The following is a 19,364-nucleotide window of genomic DNA, read 5'->3' on the forward strand; positions in this document are numbered from 1 at the left end:
GGGAGGAAGGGAGGAAGGGAGGAAGTTAGGTAGGGGGTGGGAGGTAACTGCTGTCTGTATTGTATCAGAAGAATACTTATTATGACCAAAAACACATGGGCAGGGAGTTGATGACCAGCTGCACAGCGAGCCTGCTGTGGCGGGAGATGGGAGGTGGGAACAGGGGATCAGAGATTAGAGTCCACCTATAGGGGGGGACCCCAATTGGTGTTGATGGATGGAGGCATGGAATCTTCATGCCTTATAGGCTTGAATTTAAATATAATGTTGATTCAAATAACAAAACAAGAGGGTCTCATAAAGGTCCAGTAAAAACAATACAATATTTAATTGATCATAGTCACAAACTACTGATTCAGTTAGTGTGGTACGATGTGCGTTCACTGGGACATTGATATTATAGGCAGATGTTGATGTGGTTAAAAGGATATAAAGTAGATGCACAACTATGTAAAAGGTTGGGGGTTGAAAGAATGTTCAGAGCTAAAAATGGGGTCACACGGGCCGAGAAGGTGGAGCACTGCTGAGTGAGAGGAAGGGTATCCGGTAATACAAATATCCGTTGTCAAAATGACAATGTCAATTGTTGCAGGCACATTCACACAAAATGTCTTAAGCAGAATTGGTACCACAGAGTGATTTGGACAAATGATATCTCAGATGTAACTGAAGCAAGGAGAGACAGTTATGATGATCACCCAGGCCGGTATGGAGTTATTGAAGAAAGTTCAAACATGCAACTCGACCACAAGGTTAGAGGGGAAGCTGTCATGTCTGTTGGGCTAAATTCTTTCTCCCACTTATTTTTTCCATTTCTTTCTATTTTTCTGAAGAACATCTTTTCTTTTGTCCAATGTCATGTCAGCTTCAGGGGTACATGCACCCACACCTCCATACTCCTAAGAGTTCTGATCTCAGAGATCCACGTCTCTGGCCTCAGGAGGTATGCTATTAAAAGGGCATGTGTAATAAATCCAACCAAAGGGAGGGATAAAGACTCAGGTTGGAATGACCCATGGATATGGAATCAGACCTGTGAGTCAGGTCTGACTCATACCTTATAGATTTGTGCCTCACAGTGAACCCTGCTTAAACAATAAGCATCTGTTGTATCAGCTCGGGCTCAGCCTGAACAAAGTCAAACAGGGCCAGCATCAAACTCTCTGCTGATGCCTATTATGCCTTGTCCAGTAGTTGTCTGGTTCAAGTTGTGGCTGGTTACCAAAGGTTACCTTACCATAGGTTACCAAACCAAGGTACATGCGGACTAGTTGACGTTTAAAGATATGTGATTTTAGTATGTCACCCCCTTTAGCCCTATATTACCTCCTTTGTGACAACAAAGTGGTCTCTGGAGATTAGTATGAACCCCGGATCTGAAATAACAAATTCCAGTCCCGCCATTATACAGATGGGTTAACTGGGCAATAAAAGACTAAAGCTAATTTCTTAACGATTATATCGACCAATAGGAAACTCTATTGACAGGAATAAAGCCAACAAATCAAGAATCACAGCAAGTTTTGCAGGTTATGGGTGCTCTGATCGTATTACCTCTTAAGTGTCAATGGTCACACTTATTTCAACCATTTTCCCTCACAATATAACCTTTTCACAAAGGTTTAATCACAAGGAAGGTGTCGCTCATAACACTTATTATGTTTATGCAGCCTTTATACCAGAGCACAAGTGGTTTACTAAATTGTGGACATAACTCCTATTTGTGTTGACCCTAAAGCAGGCCACAACCGTAACATTGACTAGGTAGCAGCTGTTTCATTTATATGTGTCAAAAAACGAGCTAGAGTCAACGTGTTGTCTTCACTAGTTTAACCTGTGCCCTCGTAAATGAAGGTGCCAGACCCATGATGAATGGAAGAACAACACATATTCAACCACGCTTTGCAACAAGGGTCTGGTTTGCTTATGATATATTTTTTTGACTTTTTCTTTTTTATTACTACTTATAGGCGCTTGATATCAACACATAACATGGATCTTAATTTAACCACTTGAAACCAAAATAAGCATGAGTTATGCTTGATTGACGCACGGCACAGTCGTGCGCTGTCCTTTCAGCACCAGGTGTTAATTCACAGGATGACATGTCGACTAAAGACATGACATTGTGATTAGCGACCCGGCCATGGGTCTACAGTGCAACCTCACGACTTAAGTCGCACCTAAATCGCCTTAACATTCATGGCGCGTCCGGGCACTTGTTGCATGAGTGAGCATTTGGGGAATTTCAACATTGCTGTGATTTCCAACATATCTTGAGTATGATAAAACATCGAGGTTATAATTGTTGTTTTATTAAGCAGTGCATTTTGATACAGCAGAGAAGTCCAACACTTTTTGAGGGGAGGGAAATTAGTATCCAAACCGCACGCCCAGAGCGGTGTTACAAACAGCTGTGCGTAATTCATGTCCAAGCATAAGGAGTGCGTGACCGGGATATCGATTCTATTATTGATTAAAAAAAACACAAGAAACGCAAACCGGACTGTTTTTTCTTAGAACACCAAGGTCGTTTCTGAGGACAATAGAGAGGAGAGGCCAGTATCAACTCTGCTTTTCGCTTGATGCGATTTCAGTGAAAGGGGCGAAGAGCTTCAGACGCAGAGTGGAGGAGAGAAGCAGACTGAGGACTGGAGGATCGATGTTCGGGAAACTAAAGTGAACTTTTCCTTTACGGGTATCTCCCGATGTTGTTGTAATTAAAGACTGGATTGCGGAGTTATCCTCATGGGACTGGGGTCCTCAGTCAGGATAAAGAGAGAGAGGACCCTCAGACCATCGGACCTTTGGAGAGCTCACTACATCTCACCGGTGGAACGGACGGCAGCTCCTTCTGCTCGTTTCCACTCCTGGAGGACTACAAATGACAGCCTACTAGTTTGATAGTGATAAATACATCATATTCATTCATTGGACTATACCATATAATAAGGAATAGCTTTTGGATTCATGGTTTTGGACGCGCTTCAAGTTCCTTGGCTCCGATCGTTTCAAAACTTCAGTACAGCCTAACATGGCCTGTTAAAATGCATCCTTTCCTAGGAATGTAACGCGTGTGAGGAAACCTTTATGCACTAGAGGACCGGTTCTTTATTTTTCCTCCAACCTATTTTCCACATGTGTCTTTTAAAACGCATTTCCAAAGAAGAAGAATAATTCATTGTCAATCAGTCCAAGACAGCGATGAGCGGACCCCAACACCTCGCCATGGGCCTCCTGCTGCTCTGCGCTCTGAGCGCACACTTTGGAGACACCAGGGAATCTGCCACGGTGGCGAGGAACGAACATAGCCTGAGGCACCACGCTGCGATGGTAAAACACCTGGACAGGAGCCGGGACACACACAGCCACAGCGAGACGGCCAACCGCTTGTCAGCAGCGAGGAGGGAAGCTCCAACCGGGACAAGGGTTTTACGCACTTTTGGAACCGAAAGGGCGGACACTCCTGTGGGTGAGTAGGCTGTTTTGGAGTGGGAGAGCTGGCCGTGGATTCCTACAACTTGCTGGAAAACATTTCCAAGTGGTATTGATGTTTAGTTGGACTAATCGTTTTGAAGCTGACCATCTCCCCCCCCCCCCCCCCCCCCCGCCTTTTCCCACCTTTTTATCTCGCACAGAAATATCAGCTAGAGATATCACAAAGAAAGAAAAGTTTATACAACACTTAACAGGTAAGGAGAGTGTGTGTGAGCATGGGAGATAGTACAATAAAAAAAATAAGCTAATGAGGAATGATAACTAATGTCTCTGAAACGAATGGAAATTACGGGGAGAGTGACTTGGATTTCAGAATCTGTTTTTTATTTCTCAAGGACCTCTGTACTTCAGTCCAAAGTGTCGGAAGCACGTTTACAGGCTGTACCACAGCACCCGGGACTGTACAACACCTACCTGTAAGTCCTGGACTAAATACCCCCCAAGATTACTGTCTGAATGTCTGAATGATTCTCATAAAGGATCCGGGCTGATACACACAACAGAATATTATCTCTCAATTTCAAAATAAATAAATGAATAAATAAATAAATATATTTAGTTTTCTTTATTTATACATGGACATGCTTTAATTTCTTCACTCTCTTTTCAGACTTCAAAAGGTGTGCACGACTCCTCCGGCGGTTAGCGGGCAGCCCACAGTGCACTGATGGGTAGCACCCTCCAGGTACACCAAGAGACTCTCTCCTACATGAATGATTGGATGGATATATGGATAGATATAGACCAGTCTCTACTGAGGGAGTGAATGGATGGTCTTTAAACCATTCTCAAATGAATCCTGAACAGGATTCTGAAATTGATGGGAAGCCAGTGTCAGGAGATGAGCCAAGGTGTCCCTGGAGACCTCATGGAGGACTTGTCAGGAGCGGCAGCACGTTGGACCACTGGCAGGCGGTTCAGGGATGTCTTGCTAAGACATCCCGCAAGGGAATCACAGTTATCAAGACCGGAAATAAATGCATGGATGAATGAGTTTCGCAATGTCTCTCGGCTGGTGCAAAAAAAGCAACGAACCACCAATTTACAAACGCCTGGATTACGAAGGTCATGATGTTACAGAAGACGATAAAGAGCAAAGACTTTCGTAAACTGTTCAAGGAATGAAAAATGACCCTCAATGAGATGTAATAGTACAAGTACAGATAAAACGGGCAAATAAGCAGACAATATAATGGTAGCAGAAAATATTCATAAACATTACTAAATATAGCGATAAAACAGCAGAAATTAAGTAACCTTTAGCATTAAAGGATAAATCCGGTGTAAAATGGATCTGGGATATGTTTAATATGATAACGATTTGGAATGTTCGTTTGAGAGCAAAAAAGCGCGTATAGACGCATTCTTTGGCTGATTTTAGCCGATTCTACCAAAACGCTATAAACATGGAACGATGGGGGCATTTGTTATGGTAAAAACTAAATCGCTATTTTAAACCACTTAAAAGGCTAGAAGTAGCCCGACACTTCTTTGGTAGTATAATAAGGGTCTTAACATATAAAACGAGGCATTGATAACTTTGTTATTGTACAGATTGTTTAATCTACCTATCGAGTCTGGCATCGACGGGGGATCTACTGATGGTATTGTGTGTATAAAATGTCCTTTTTAATAAACAATCTGTGCACTTACAAAGTTATCAATGCCTAATTTTATATGTCATGACCCTTATTATACTACCAAAGAAGTGTCGGTCTACTTTTAGCCTTTAAAGTGGTTTAAATTAGCGATTTAGTTTTTTACCATAAAACATGCCCCTATCGTTCCGAGTTTATAGCGTTTTGATAGAATTGGCTAAAAACAGCCAACTGAAGGATGCGTCTATATGCGGTTTTTGTGCTCCATAACGAACGTTCCAACTCATTATCATACAAAACATATCCCAAATCCATTTTACACAGGATTTGTCCTTTAAGTTAAAGGAAATTATGAGTACTTTTTCCGTAGGATCGCAAGCACTGATGGGGGTCCCAGTTATTGACCATGTGATCTTATAAACGATATGTACTTATTGCTCTCATTACTTGACTCCATAAAGAAACACAGGGTGGGTGTACGCAGTGATAAGCGTGCAGTGCACAGCTGTGGAAAATCAAGCCCTCTCCTTATTGACTTCACATGCTTCGTTGTGGACTAAATTCGACTCCCTCTTCATTCTAGGTTGTAGCAGTGCTCATGAAACTCAGCCAAAGAGGAATAGGACGAGAAGGAGAACAAACACATCTGCATAAAGAAGTGCCTTGGACTGTACCGTGTGCGGCCAACTCCTTCTGACCTTCCAACTATGCACAAAGGTCCAGAATGGTCCTGCAGTGGTCTGACCGTCCTGGACATGGATCGTTAGCCCAACAGGTCCCCTACACCCGGGGCCCACCACCTACAGCCCCCCAAAACCAGGGTCCACCACCTATAAGAGGTTGTAAAACCAAAGCCAAGGAAAGACTTTAAAGAAATGGAAGTGAAATGGAAGAGGAAAATGTAGGTGGACACACACGACCAAACATCTGAAAATTACCAAAGTGGCATTAATTTTTTGCTTAAAATAATCAAAAGGGATGCATTATTTTTTCAGTGTTCGGTTGACTTTGAATTTTTTTTTTGGAAGAAAGGGGTTTCTGACGTCTACAGATGTGTGTTGAAGCTTGTGTTGGGCCTGCCATACTGCACTTGTTCCTGGACAACACGCCATGTAGGACCTCGGCCAAGGCCTACTACCTTTGTCTGCTTGTGCTAACACTGAAAACTACTCTTCAATTATTAGTTGCACCAAAAGGAACATTTTCTAATCTTTGGATGTCGTTACGAGAGAAAAAAAACAACCCAGGACCATTTTCTCAGCACTGGTCCCCACTCACTAAATATGAATAGCACCCGACAAACCTTGGTTTAGTGTTGTATATTCTATCAAATATATTTTGGAGTTTCCAGTGTATATTCTGTAGATTATAAACATCTATACGAAGTGCAATATGTATACTGTAAGGCAAAGCTTGAAAGGAATAATCTAACTACCATGTTTGTCATTTATGAAGTGGGTGTTGAAAAGCATATATATTTAAATAAATTAAATATATTTAATAAATTATAACATTGATATAATATAAATGGCTTCTGTTGTGTTTGCATTGACAATAAAATGAGCACATTTGTGAAGGCGTCTTTAGGAACAAGGCTTTAGTCAAAGCTCTTAATTAAGTCCCAGTGTGAATGGAATGGAAAAAGGCAACATATAAATGCTTAATATTTTGTATTTAAACATTACATTTCCTAAACATAGGATTACTTTAGAAGCCTTTGTTTTAGCTTTACAATGAAATTAATAAATTGACAGCTTTAATTTTTTACTTTTTTCTAAAACATATTTATTGTAGGCCATATAGAAATACAAACATCTAGAATGTTTTAAATGGCACTGGCTTTTTGCATACAATGTAGACATTATAGAAAAAGGCTAAAAATGTACCCCAAAACATCCACCATAATACCCATCTAGATTAACATTTAGTCCAGCATTAACTCTGACCCTGGTCTTGACCTTTAACCTAGACAGTTTAACCTCCTTAAATGTTGGGTCATGTGACACCATCTATTGGCTGGCCTGAGAATCAGATGGAATCCTTTTCATCGATTATATGGACATTTTAATAAAACAAAAAGCCACAATTGTTTTAAAAAAGTTTATTTATGACCATTTCTCATCACCAAAACACAGCTTATATCCCTATACAGTGCAACTCCTGAAGATCATTGCCAAACAAACAGGGGTTGTCTTGGCCAGTGTATTATAACGAGTGGCTTAGTTGGGCTCAGTTGATGTGTTAAGAGGACATAGCATAATGAACAATTGAGGGCCAATCATAGCATTGGTCCAGTCATGGTGTTGCTAGGAATTGTTCTCCAAGAACACTTTGCAGCATCTCACGCACTGTTCGTAGACTGTTTCAAAGTCCTCCTGGCTTCCCTTCAGGCGAGATAAGGAGGCAGAAATGATGTTTAACGGCGACCAATTTAATATATGCAAGCTTCACATTGTTTTGAAAGAACTGAGAGCTAGCCCGGCTCAGAATATGATAACAATCTTAAACTAAATTGATCTTACATTGACCTTAATCAATGCAGTTTTTTGGTTTATCATGACCAAAGATCAAAGCGATGTCATTGAAATTGAAATCAGCTCAGCGTCTTCCGACGACTGCATTTCACTACAGTTTGACTTATTGGTCATCACAAATGATCTCTTGCCCCCTTTAGATGTTTGATAAGTATACATTCAATGTCTCTGGGCCCTCATTATAAGTTTGTAAACTATTTATACTTCACATTTTAGTACCACATTTATTTTGTTTGTAAGGCAATGGGTCCAAGATGACACCAATTAGTTCCAACTACACCCAAAAGCCAATGATAGGGCCAATATGACCTAACTAGGCAGGATTCATAGGGCTAAAATAACAAGCAGGAGAGAAAAGGAAACATTAGTGAGGGGAGTGAAGTGGAGAGTTAATGGTGTGTTCTTGAATCCTCGAACTTCCGAGTCGAAAGTCGAAGATCTCCCAGCTTTCTTTCCACATTTCTCGGAGGCACTCCCCCTTTCTGTCTTCATCTTTCAAAAATCTGAGAGTAGACTGAGAGCAGAGATGGCGCTCTCAACAAAATGGCTGCGCCCGTGAAGAGATTTTTTTTTTTTGTATTTGTACCACGTAGGTCATTTTAATGTTGATTTTAAATGCTCTTACACACTTGATTATTGCTACTTTATTCCGGTCACCAATTAATACATTGCATGGTCTTGCTGTGTGTGCAATACAATGTAAAGTTGGGTTGTTTGTTTTTGGGGTGGTTTGCTTAAGAGGCTAATGTAGCTAACAGTAAACAGCGACTAGCCAATTTCATGCCACAATCACAATGACGAACAGGAACGCTATGAATGCTCCGAGACCGGAAGTGACGTCAAACGTGCAACTCGGAAGGCTGGCGTCCGAGGATTCAGGAACACACCATAACGGTTGGCCAGGGCTGGTGTCAGCCATGGCAGGAGAGGCAAAGTAAATTTGAAATACACCATGGGGGAAAGTGAACATGCCTGCAAGGTTGCAAGACAATAAAGATGTCAGGAGATGCATGGTCTCAATATCAGGATTTGTGGAAGTGGCAATACCAATGCCAACTAACCACCTTTCAATAGGAACGATTGGCCCAACAACTGGTGCTTCGGACACAAACTAATAATTTGAAGCCTGGCAAGGTTGGTTTTCGTTGGATCATAATGTCAAAGAGCCAGCAGTCCAAAGCAGATCAATTCTCGTTGAATGATGATGCCAAATAAAATGGGTATTTCAACAAAAGCCTCCCAAATAAATCTTTGCATTATGTATACTTGGCTGATGAATGTCAGAGGGGACACAATGATCTGAGGTTATAAAGAGTTTGGAGAGGAGAAACATTTAAAAGGCTCCAAATCCTTATCACTTGTTCCCAGATCTCGAGGAGAGCAGCATTTAAAAAGAAAGAGCAGAGCGATCACGATTCATCTCCAAATTTAAAGGGGCGTGCTCCCACTCCAACAAGAACACTACTTACGTAATATGGGTCTTTGATGATCAGCTGTTTCTGGGGGTCATAGGAACCGAGTAGCTCAATCTTGGCACTGTAGTTGCTCACAGATTTCGCCTTCCTTTTCAGCTCGCTGCAAAGACAAAACAAGGGTTGAAACAGAGCCTGAGCAAAACAAAGAATAATTTAAACAATGTCCAACAGATGATGAATAAAAGATCCAGTGACTGTTGATGGGGATTATGAACATCACCAGCAGCTACAGACGACGGTGGGGCTTGAGCCCCCAGAGTACCTGGTTACCCACTCACCCTGAGCTAGGTGCTGGAATTCATACCAAAAGACGGTGCACCCCAAAGTCCATCCTTAATAAATGCAGGAATGTAAGGGCTTGGTGCATCCCAGGTCTATGGGTCTATCTATAGAAAGCACACCAATGTATATAATTGTTTGGTAAGGATCAGCCTGTCTGAGAGGAAGCAGGAAATGCCAACCCGTTGCACACTATGAGGAGCCATTTACCCAGCTGCCCCATTTGTCAACTTCTGGTTCTCCAACTGTGAAAAATGCAGATGGTGAAAATTTACCCCAAGGACTTGAATATCAGTATGTGATGCAGTTAAAAGTTTTATAGACTCACTTTTTCTAGAACATCGTTCCTGGCACTGGACAGGGTTGCATGCCAGCAAGGTTTCGATAATAAAGGACCTTGACTTTCGCTGTTATTTACGTTTACAGTATCAGTATTAATTATTTCTGCAAATTTAAGACTGGAAACAAAAGACACTTGAATCTGTTTAGATAGCTTTGAGACACCTGCTTAAAGTTTCACTGAGGAAATGTGGGTAGTTGTGGTTTTTTATGGATCTGAGCGTTCAAACAGACAAACGCAATGCGAGTGAAAACCATCGATAATCCAATGAAAACAAACTGATGACCTATGATGCAGTAGAAGAAAAAAAAGAACCAGGGCATATTTCACCAGGAACAAAGCAGGAAGAGGACAGCTAGAACAGAGGTTCCCCTGATTAGGCACCTTGACAGCAGGATGAAATCTATTTATGTATTTACTCTGCAGACTTCACCCACTTTCTCTAGAACCTAAGGTCTATTTTCCCAGTCTGGTCAGCTTAACACTTGGCTCACAGTTTAAATGGATGGAATGGGGGGAAAAACACAGCAAGACGAGGTATCCAAAGAACTCGGTAAGCTGCTTAGAGATCAGATCTGCCATGGGCATGTGATCTCAAACTGATCCTACAATGTTCAAAGTAGCCAAACATAACCCAGCTCCTGGCCTTTGGAAGCAGCTTAGGGGGGATGGATATTGCTCATTAGCTGGAGCCTGCGTCGACATGTGGGGCTCAGTCGCTGTCTCCCTGGGACTGTGTTGAAGTGTGTGGGAATAGGCGGACTGGAGATCCGTCTTTATGCAACCTGGTTTGTCCTTACAGTGGCCCATCCGCCAGACCCGACCCCGGACAAAAGACCAATCGTTTCCATCCACAGCCAACGTACGCCTGTGAGGGTCACCCTCATCATCTGAATGATTGTCAAGACCACGTTTCTCTCCTTGCCCTACTATCACATCACAGCAATGCACATGGAATTATTACGCTAATTATGGCCTTTAAAAAGGTTTTAGATGGTATTTAAGTCCCTGGTCAATGAGCAGCTATGAAGGCTGTGTGGGCTTTGTGCTTGCCCGTTGAATCTGATGTAGGAGGCCTCCTGGATTGTTTGCGACAATGCCTGCCTGGCCAGTACATTTGGATTCATGAAAATTTAAAATAAAAAAACAAAGAGCACTCGCAACCTCATGCCAAATAACTGTACCTCATGTTGCTGTCGTCCATACAGAGAATGTACTCAAAGTTCATGAAGTCCTCCTTGGACACCTGGAGTTGAGATGAGGACAGATGTGACAGAGGGAAGGTTAACTTTGGAGGCGGGGCTGTCCAGACATGTGCTCCACGACATGCAGAAGGGCCTCTCAGACAGTCTCATAACTGTTGCTATGCGCCACATCCATCAGCTGTAATTAAATGGGAGTAGTCATCACAGTAACAACATACTTATTCACAATATAAAGCCCCTATACAATTAATTTATGAGTAACATGAGTCGTATGCGATAGATATAGTATATAGAATTAATGTAATATACCGTTTTTAAATATCACAATTAGTGGTTGGAAAATAGATAGATGAATAATGCTCCAAAAAGGTTAGAGAGAAGGTCTAGAGAGAGGCAGACATTGACAGGGTAATAAAGAGGAGATCAAAGCAGCACATCTTTAAGGATGTTGTGCAGAGTATTTGACAGGGCATGACTTAATGAAACTGGTGGAATAAACCACGCAGCCCCGGTACGTACGAAGGGGTCCAGTGGGTCAAACTCATAAGACAACTGGAGTTGGACAGGAAATGACAACAATGGGGAACGGATGAGAAAATAGAAATGAAACAAGCTCAAACCTGGTTAACTCTAGCAACAAGTCTCATAGACCGATGAGACTTGTAGGACGTGTGTGTGTGTGTGTGTGTGTGTGTGTGTGTGTGTGTGTGTGTGTGTGTGTGTGTGTGTGTGTGTGTGTGTGTGTGTGTGTGTGTCATATATATTTATATATATGACGTTTATATATATAAACTATAACCGCATTTCACATTTATCGCAAATATCCCGCTGCTTCGGGTTTTCCTTTGTAGGCGCGTTGGGAGGAGGCGCGGGCGAATCCGCTGTCAGTGCGTGTGCATGTATCAGTTACGTGGGTTTATCCAATAAGTGGTAGGGTACCCGCACATCATTGGCATTTATGCGCGCTTGTCTCTGTGTGCGTGTGTGAATGAGAATAACAGGAAGGAAGAGTGCTACACGGAGATTAATAAACGGAACAATATTTATATTTAAAAACCGTGAAAAAAAAAAATCGGAATCAATTTGTGGCGCTCTTGGTTCATTCTGTGGCGCTGCGCAACACATTGGTCTATGTATGGGAAACACATTGCGATGTGAGGTGCTTGGCGGGGTAGGGGTGTTTCTCAGAATTCAATTGAGAGTTCACAATAGCATTACAAACAACGTCACAAAGAAGAGCTATGGCTTAGCTTTTGAAAGGGACATTGTCCTGCGTACTACGGTGACGGTTTCGGGCGCCCTGGCGATTGCTCCCGCGCCCCCTCCCTTCTCCGTTTGTTTCGTTTATTTTAATTGACTAATTAAGGGCGCCACCAGAGGGCTCCCCCAATGCATTTGCCGCCCTAGGCAGTCGCCTAGGTCCTGCTCAGGAGTCACAATATACAGTGGTAAGATAAGTTTATGCACCCATGCTAAAGTTGACTAAAAAGAGGAATAGAAAAATCATCTTTAGGAAATCGATCTTAGTGCCTTAATTAAACAAATGAGGAAAAATCCAACCTTTGAGGCCACCAATTTTCTTTGTGAATGAATAATGTATCGTAAGTAAATAAATAAATGTTCTTCATTAAAATACAGGGTGCATAAGTATAGGAACCCCTATGTTCAATTCCCATAGAGGCAGGCCGGTTTTCATTTTAACATAGGGGTACTTATGCGCCCTGTATTTTAATGAATAATTATTTATTTACGATACATTATTCATTCTCAAAGAAAATTGGTGGCCTAAAAGGTTGGATTTTTCCTCATTTGTTTTAATAAACAATTAAGATCAATTTCCAAAAGATGATTTTTTTATTCCTATTTGTAGTCAACTTTAGCATGGGTGCATAAACTTATTCTTACCACTGTAAAATAATTACAATTCCTTAATATCATTAAACAAGTGTTAAAGGTTTCATGAGAATACCCACATACAGATTTAGTAACATTGTATGAGGAGAGTGCATCATAAAATAAGTAATACCAAATTAGCAGCAGTGGATCTGATTTAAATTACAGAACAGTATTTAGCTAATTATCTGAGGTATCGAGGCCTGTGAAGAGGCGCACGCACACACACACACACACACACACACACACACACACACACACACACACACACACACACACACACACACACACACACACACACACACACACACACACACACACACACACACACACACACACACACACACACACCTGTCGTGCCCTGTGGCTTGTCTCAATGCCATGCGACCTTAGGCAGGCCAGACCGCGGCTGTCCGGTGAACTGCCTGTATTCCAGTCAGATGTGGCACCACTGTCTATGAACCACTGCAAAACACAAAGCAGGGGGGGCTAGTTGCTGCTAACAGTTTGGTGTTGGTACCTGCCGGGCTATATGGCTCATGGGCACGCCGTGCTTCTTCATGCAGGCCTGCCCGCGGTGGTCGGGAGGACTTCCAATCTCATAGGTGGAGGTGGCAGCACTGTCTATCCTCCACTAGGCAGGGCAGAGCATGGAAAACCTTCCCTGGTTAGGATGTATGGCCGCAGAGCTGAACAATATTACAACAGTACATTATTGAATTTGCATTGATTTTGGTTTCAAGTTAAACATTAGACTGGATTGGGGCTGGTGGTGGGTCAGTTGGTTGGCTGGTCGACATTCTCAACATGTTCCATCTGAGTCTCATTATTTTCGGGGGCGGTAAAACAAATGGAGAACTTTGTATTTGAATATCAAGTGATAGGCTATGTTGTGTAAGAAATAATATGAATTATTTGAAGCGTGTAGCCGTAAAACTTTACCCCTGCTATTTTCTAATGGTTCATATTGGGAACTTGCTTTGATTTCCCCGAAATCAGACTCTTTAAAGAAGGGAGTGGTCGAAAGAGGAGGGATCAGGGATAACAGTGGTATATAAACTGCCGATGACACAGAAGTATTTATAAATAGAATTTGCAAGAAAAGTGTCCGGAATACTGTGATGTCCGGAATATTGTGAGACAACTTTACAGCAACCTCTGACCAATAAGCTATTTAAGAACGTCTGTTCAGAGAAGTTGATACCCTCTGTGTTTGTTCACTATGCTGTTGAGACGTTAATACCCTCTGTGTTTGTTCACTATGCTGTTGAGACGTTGATACCCTCTGTGTTTGTTCATCATAAAGTTACAAACCCTGTGAATGCTGACTACTTAAAGTGTAATTGTAATTCCGGCGAAGATTGAATCAAGGATCTTTTTGCGACATGAAGACCCATAAAATAAGCTCTCCAGACAATTTCTTCATTGATAATCGAGTATAGAGATTGCCCGTGAATGAAATCGACTCAACAATCTGCCCTCTTGATACTTGGCTGCTTTAAATTTTGGGTGCCTCTATTATATGATTTACACACAAATTGATGTCACTTCAGTCAGCGACATACGCAGCATGCGCAGGTGATTTCAGCATCAAGGCCAAGCGACAAGGAAAGCTTGACCTGAGGGACTTCGGCTTTAGAAGACAAAAAGTACCACGGAAGGTAAGTCAAGAGAGACTCAAGTTAGGCGTAACTACTGAAAATATGGTGACGAAAAGTAGTACCTTTTTCAATTCGGCGCAACGTTACTTTTCCCAGGAACAGATTTGACAGCGATACTGCATTCTCGGGCAGTATCGGGCGAGGTAGGGGTGTTTCTCGGAACTCAATTGACAGTGAGAAAAAATGGAAGGATTTGGTGCTGGTTCACAATAGCATTACAAACACTACACGTACTATTGCGCAAGCACACACGCAGGCACGCTTGCTGCGCGCCTGCGTGCTTGCGCAATAGTGCCTTCACAAGCTCTCATTCCACACCATACGAGATAGACACTGGTAGCGTGAAGCAGGCAAGATCACTTCCGCAGGCAACTCTGTCCCGTTTTCTGCCTTTCATTCCAACCCGTGAGCAACGCAAGTCTCACTTCTCTGCCGAATGCATAAAAAAAAATAATAATAAGAATCAGTTTTTAAAATCCTTAAATGAAATGCATGCCTCCGAATCGTTTGATGCGTCCGATCAGCTGCGTTTTTTGGGATAAAATAAGAGCGATGACAGCAGTCATCGTTCTTAAAAATATAGAATAATAATAATAATTATCACACCGTTGGTCTCCCACCATATGCGCTGTCATCAGCACAAATGATCTGTCCCTAAAAGTTAAAATCCACAATCCTCTCTGGCTTTTATTTTACAACTCAACCACTGGTAATAAGGATTGACATTGGTTAGAAAATACTGCTTTTTAAAAGTTTTGTAAAATATATAATTAGACTATGATATGTATATCATCCCCAAAGCATGAATAAAAATGAATGATAATAAATAGTTATGCTAAATAGTAAATCCCCATGTTCTCACCTTGTCCACAGTCCCAGCATCAGTCACCATATTCTGGAATACTGCTTCAGCAATCGGGGATCGGCAAATATTCCCTTTTAAAAGGCACAAGAAGAAACAAAGCATGATTGAAAATCAGCCATGGGGCATGAGAAAATCTTTGGACATGTATATTTAAAAAGGAATACACAGATATCTGTAAAGTTGTTTGATTCTAAATTCAGAATTTAACGATGGCTTGGTTAGCTTTTGCATTCCATCAGCCATGTGCATTGACGTGCAGAGAAGCAGTAGCCTAGCTCTTGTTCACGTGAGGGGAATTTGGTTATAGCGACTTAAAGTAATTGCATTCCACAGCGATGATAAACCCCAAAAATAATTCAACTGAAAAGGTGAAACTAATATACAATATACCTCATTACATGGAAAGTGAGATATTCCAAGCCTTTATTTATTATAATTTTGATGATTATGGCTTACTTCTTATGAAAACCTCAAATTAAAATTATCAGAAAAATTGAAATCAATAAATAAGGTTTTTAAATACAGATGTGTCAGCCCTCTGAAAATAATAATAATGCTTATGTACTCAGTACTTGGTTTGGGCCCTTTTGAATGAATTACTGCCTCAATGCGACGTTGCATAGATGCTATCAGCCTGTGGCACTGCTGAGGTGTTATGAAGACCAGGATGCTTCAATAGCGGCCCTCAGCTCTTCTGCATTGTTCGGTCTCATCATGTCTCATCTTTCTCATGGCATAGATTCTCTATGGGGTTCAGGTCAGGCGAATTTGATGGACGATCAAGCACAGTAATCCCAAAGACATTGAACCAGTTTTTGGTACTTTTGGCAGTTTGGGCAAGTGCCAAGTCCTGCTGGAAAAAGAAGTCAGCATCTCCAAGCATGAAGTGCTCCAACTGGTTGACGGCAGTGTTGAATCTGGACTGAATAAAGCACAGTGGACCAACACTAGCAGATGCCATGGCTACCCAAATCAACACGTTATGTGTGATGTGTTCCATTGTAACAGAGCCAATTATACAGCAGTAATATGTGTAACAGAGTGAAATATACAACAGTAATATGTAGTATTATAATTATACAATTTCTTTTTTAATAGTTAGAACCTGACATTTCCTGAGTCAATATGTGGAACGTTTGAGACTCAGTTTCTGTACCCCGACGTTCACTTTCATGGGTCCCCCCTATAAAATTGCTTCACGCTTTTGCCTCTCCCTTTTTGATGTTGTACTCCTTGGGAGAGGTGAGCGACACTGTGGTCACAGAAATGTCAATGTTTTAGCCTCTTTTAAAGTACATTTTTAAGTTTACATGTTAGCTTAAACTTAGTGTCGTACGCTAACATATTTCTCATGTTATTTAATTTGTGTAAGAGCTCTCGCTAATAAGAGTTGACCGGAGGATAGTGTTGTTATTTACACCTTTGTCAGAAGAAACGGAGATCGCCTCCAAAGATATCCTGGTCTGGGCCTCTTCATCCAAACACAACGCAGACAACGCCAGATACTAACCGGTTACACCATCACACGTGTGTGACGTAGAGCGGAGTCAATTACAGTGTGACCCACTTATTGACAACTTGATTTAATGTCACTTGAACAATTGTACCCAATGTGATCAGTCATCTCAAGCAGCGCTGTATGTGGCGCAGCTTAATGTTAATAATTGAATATCAACCAGGCACTAAAATGAACTACGACCCACAGCCAGCTAAGAGTTGTTGTCCTTTTTAAACAATAGCGTCAAAACCCGTCGGCCCTGCGAGGAAACGGGTCACACAATTTGAGACATTTAACCTAAACCCGGCCTGTTAGCAGTAAATAATAATACAATAGTGATGTAGAACCTGCCAGCTAGTATGTGATAGCTCTGTTGGCTGACGTTTCATTAATCTCGTTAAGGGCTGGCACAGATGCTCTTTGGCCAACCGTGACATATTTTTGAAAATATTATTATGATATACGTTAAAACATGTTATTTGTCATCGCAGTGAGCTCTGACGAGGAGCCAGAGCGGTTCTTACCCAAACACACGAACAAAACCGACTTCCCACCGGTGGCCGCCATGTTGCTTTGAAGGGTCCTTTGCCAATCAATAGGATACGACATGTGTGCCTGTTAAAAATTACTACTACTTATTAAAAACTATTGTGATGTTATTCTTAAATCCATGGAGTTCAATAACTGAATAATTATATTCATTATTAATGATAATACTAACGATACTAACAATAACTAGAAAATGCATTTCCTGCAGAAAATGCGGTAGTGAGTGCTGTAGTACAAAGTGAGGTTGAAAATATTTTTTAATAAAGCCACATAGATTAAGACATAAAGAAATGTTAAATGGCTTAAATAAAGTGAAGGGATTTGAACAGAAGTTCAAAAGTCTAAATGGAGTAAACAATGTAAACATGCACACCATTTAAGAAAATGTAAATGGTTGGACACAAGTGACCGCTGAATGAAAAGCGCAAATCATTGCTAAAAATACGAGATGTAAAATGAATTGAACTGAAGAATCTGAAAGGTCAAATGTATTGCACTGCTGGTGTTTTTGTGTGTGTGTGTGTGTGTGTGTGTGTGTGTGTGTGTGTGTGTGTCAGACAAAAGTCAAATAAATATCGATCAGCTTGATTGCTGCCATGTTTTATTCATAAGCGCACGTGTTTACAAGCGCAGTATTAAAAAGCGGAAGCGCTTACACACTACCAAGTCGTTCCCAAAGTCCGACGTTACAAACGATAGGAAGCACTCGAGCTAGCACTTTAGTCTCATCTCCATAGGACGCGACTAGCAAGGACGCGTCCTAGCAAGGCTGCAGCCTTCACTTTGGGAAACAGCCGGTGTGTGTGGCTCGGGGGTCCTAGGTGCGCAATAATGACGCACTTCCTGTAAACGATGTATTTAAATGCGCATGCGTGTCACTCAGTAGCCGGTGTGTGTCAGCGATATGTAAATGTATTCATTGCTAAGAAGTTAGTAGTTATTTAGCTGTTGATAAACAGCTTTTTCAATGATTTTGCTTAAAAATTGTAAATTAGATATGGGCCTATAATTGTTCATGAGTTATGTATCTATATCGTTCTTTTCTTAGAAGTGACTTGATGACTGTTGTTTTTAAAGGTCCCATGACAAGAAAATCTCACTTTATGAGGTTTTCTAACGTAAATATGAGTTCCCCTAGCCTGCCTATGGTCCCCCAATGGCTAAAACTTGCGTTTGGTGTAAAACGAGCACTAGCTGTTCTGTTCGCCTTTGAAAAAACGGAGGCTCAATTGCGCTGATTTGGAATGTCTGTATTTATGACGTCACCAAGAATCTCAGCTCCTCCCCTTACTCTGCCTGGCCCGCCCAGAGACGTTGGCCCGCCAATGAGACTCGACCGTGCGAGCGCCACGTGTGTGTGTGTGTGTGTGTGTGTGTGTGTGTGTGTGTGTGTGTGTGTGTGTGTGTGTGTGTGTGTGTGTGTGTGTGTGTGTGTGTGTGTGTGTGTGTGTGTGTGTGTGTGTGTGTGTGTGTGTGTGTGTGTGTGTGTGTGTGTGGAAAGGAACTTTGGCTTTGACTCGCTGAAGTACATGAACTGCGACATGCCGCCGGTTGCCGCGAGGCACCATCGCCCGGCAGCGGGCAGCCGGCAGCAGGCATCGACTTCAGGACGTTGCAGAACCCGACAAAGTCGTTTGTGATTCATAATATCGTCTGGAGGCGCACACAGCTTTTGGCCGTGATAATATGTATTAAATGATATAGATTTCTATGTATTATACGATATTATTTAGATATAGAGTGTTGTACACTTCCTTGTTATTTGGATAACCGTTCTGCTTTTGGTGTTATGGCGCATAACACATCGGACTCTCGTCTCTGGTATTTCTACAACGAGACTCGTATTGGGGGTTATCTCAGCCAAGGTTGAGAATGAATTGGGGGGAAGGAACTTTGGCTTTGACTCCCTCAAGAACATGAACCACGACATGGAGGAGAAAGGGATTGTTGGCGGCGAATGTCTCCCGCT

General features: G+C 41.8%; 3 protein-coding genes and 1 long non-coding RNA gene across 7 annotated transcripts in view; 3 read left to right on the top strand and 1 right to left on the bottom strand.

The window, feature by feature from the left end:
* Window positions 1-19,364, top strand: part of si:dkey-119f1.1 (Structural maintenance of chromosomes protein 6-like) — a 201,691-nt gene that overhangs the window by 113,460 nt on the left and 68,867 nt on the right. The gene's annotated exons all lie outside the window — the stretch shown is intronic.
* LOC132449860 (ALK and LTK ligand 2-like) lies at window positions 2,213-5,049 on the top strand. Its single transcript, XM_060041695.1, has 4 exons — window positions 2,213-3,472; window positions 3,639-3,692; window positions 3,834-3,914; window positions 4,109-5,049. Exons 1-4 carry the CDS (start codon window positions 3,205-3,207, stop codon window positions 4,171-4,173), a joined length of 468 nt encoding a protein of 155 aa, XP_059897678.1. The 5' UTR covers window positions 2,213-3,204; the 3' UTR covers window positions 4,174-5,049.
* On the bottom strand, window positions 7,183-17,486 carry acp1 (acid phosphatase 1). 3 transcript variants are annotated; one of them, XM_060041296.1, is made up of 6 exons: window positions 17,371-17,486; window positions 15,346-15,419; window positions 13,174-13,287; window positions 10,909-10,970; window positions 9,100-9,205; window positions 7,183-7,480 (listed from the first exon to the last, which is right to left on the bottom strand). In XM_060041296.1, the coding sequence occupies exons 1-6, from the start codon at window positions 17,453-17,455 to the stop codon at window positions 7,403-7,405; spliced, it is 519 nt and encodes a 172-aa protein (XP_059897279.1). In that variant the 5' UTR covers window positions 17,456-17,486; the 3' UTR covers window positions 7,183-7,402. The 3 variants fall into 3 exon arrangements, with proteins under 3 accessions (XP_059897279.1, XP_059897278.1, XP_059897281.1); XM_060041295.1 differs by lacking the exon at window positions 13,174-13,287 and adding an exon at window positions 13,343-13,456; XM_060041298.1 differs by lacking the exons at window positions 7,183-7,480; window positions 13,174-13,287 and adding exons at window positions 7,487-8,133; window positions 13,343-13,456.
* On the top strand, window positions 11,668-14,937 carry LOC132449590 (uncharacterized). The gene is made up of 2 exons (XR_009523611.1): window positions 11,668-12,100; window positions 14,627-14,937. It is a non-coding gene; the product is annotated as an uncharacterized LOC132449590 (long non-coding RNA).

This window comes from Gadus macrocephalus, chromosome 21 (assembly GCF_031168955.1).
Source record: "Gadus macrocephalus chromosome 21, ASM3116895v1".
In the NCBI taxonomy this organism is placed as follows: Eukaryota; Metazoa; Chordata; class Actinopteri; order Gadiformes; family Gadidae; genus Gadus; species Gadus macrocephalus.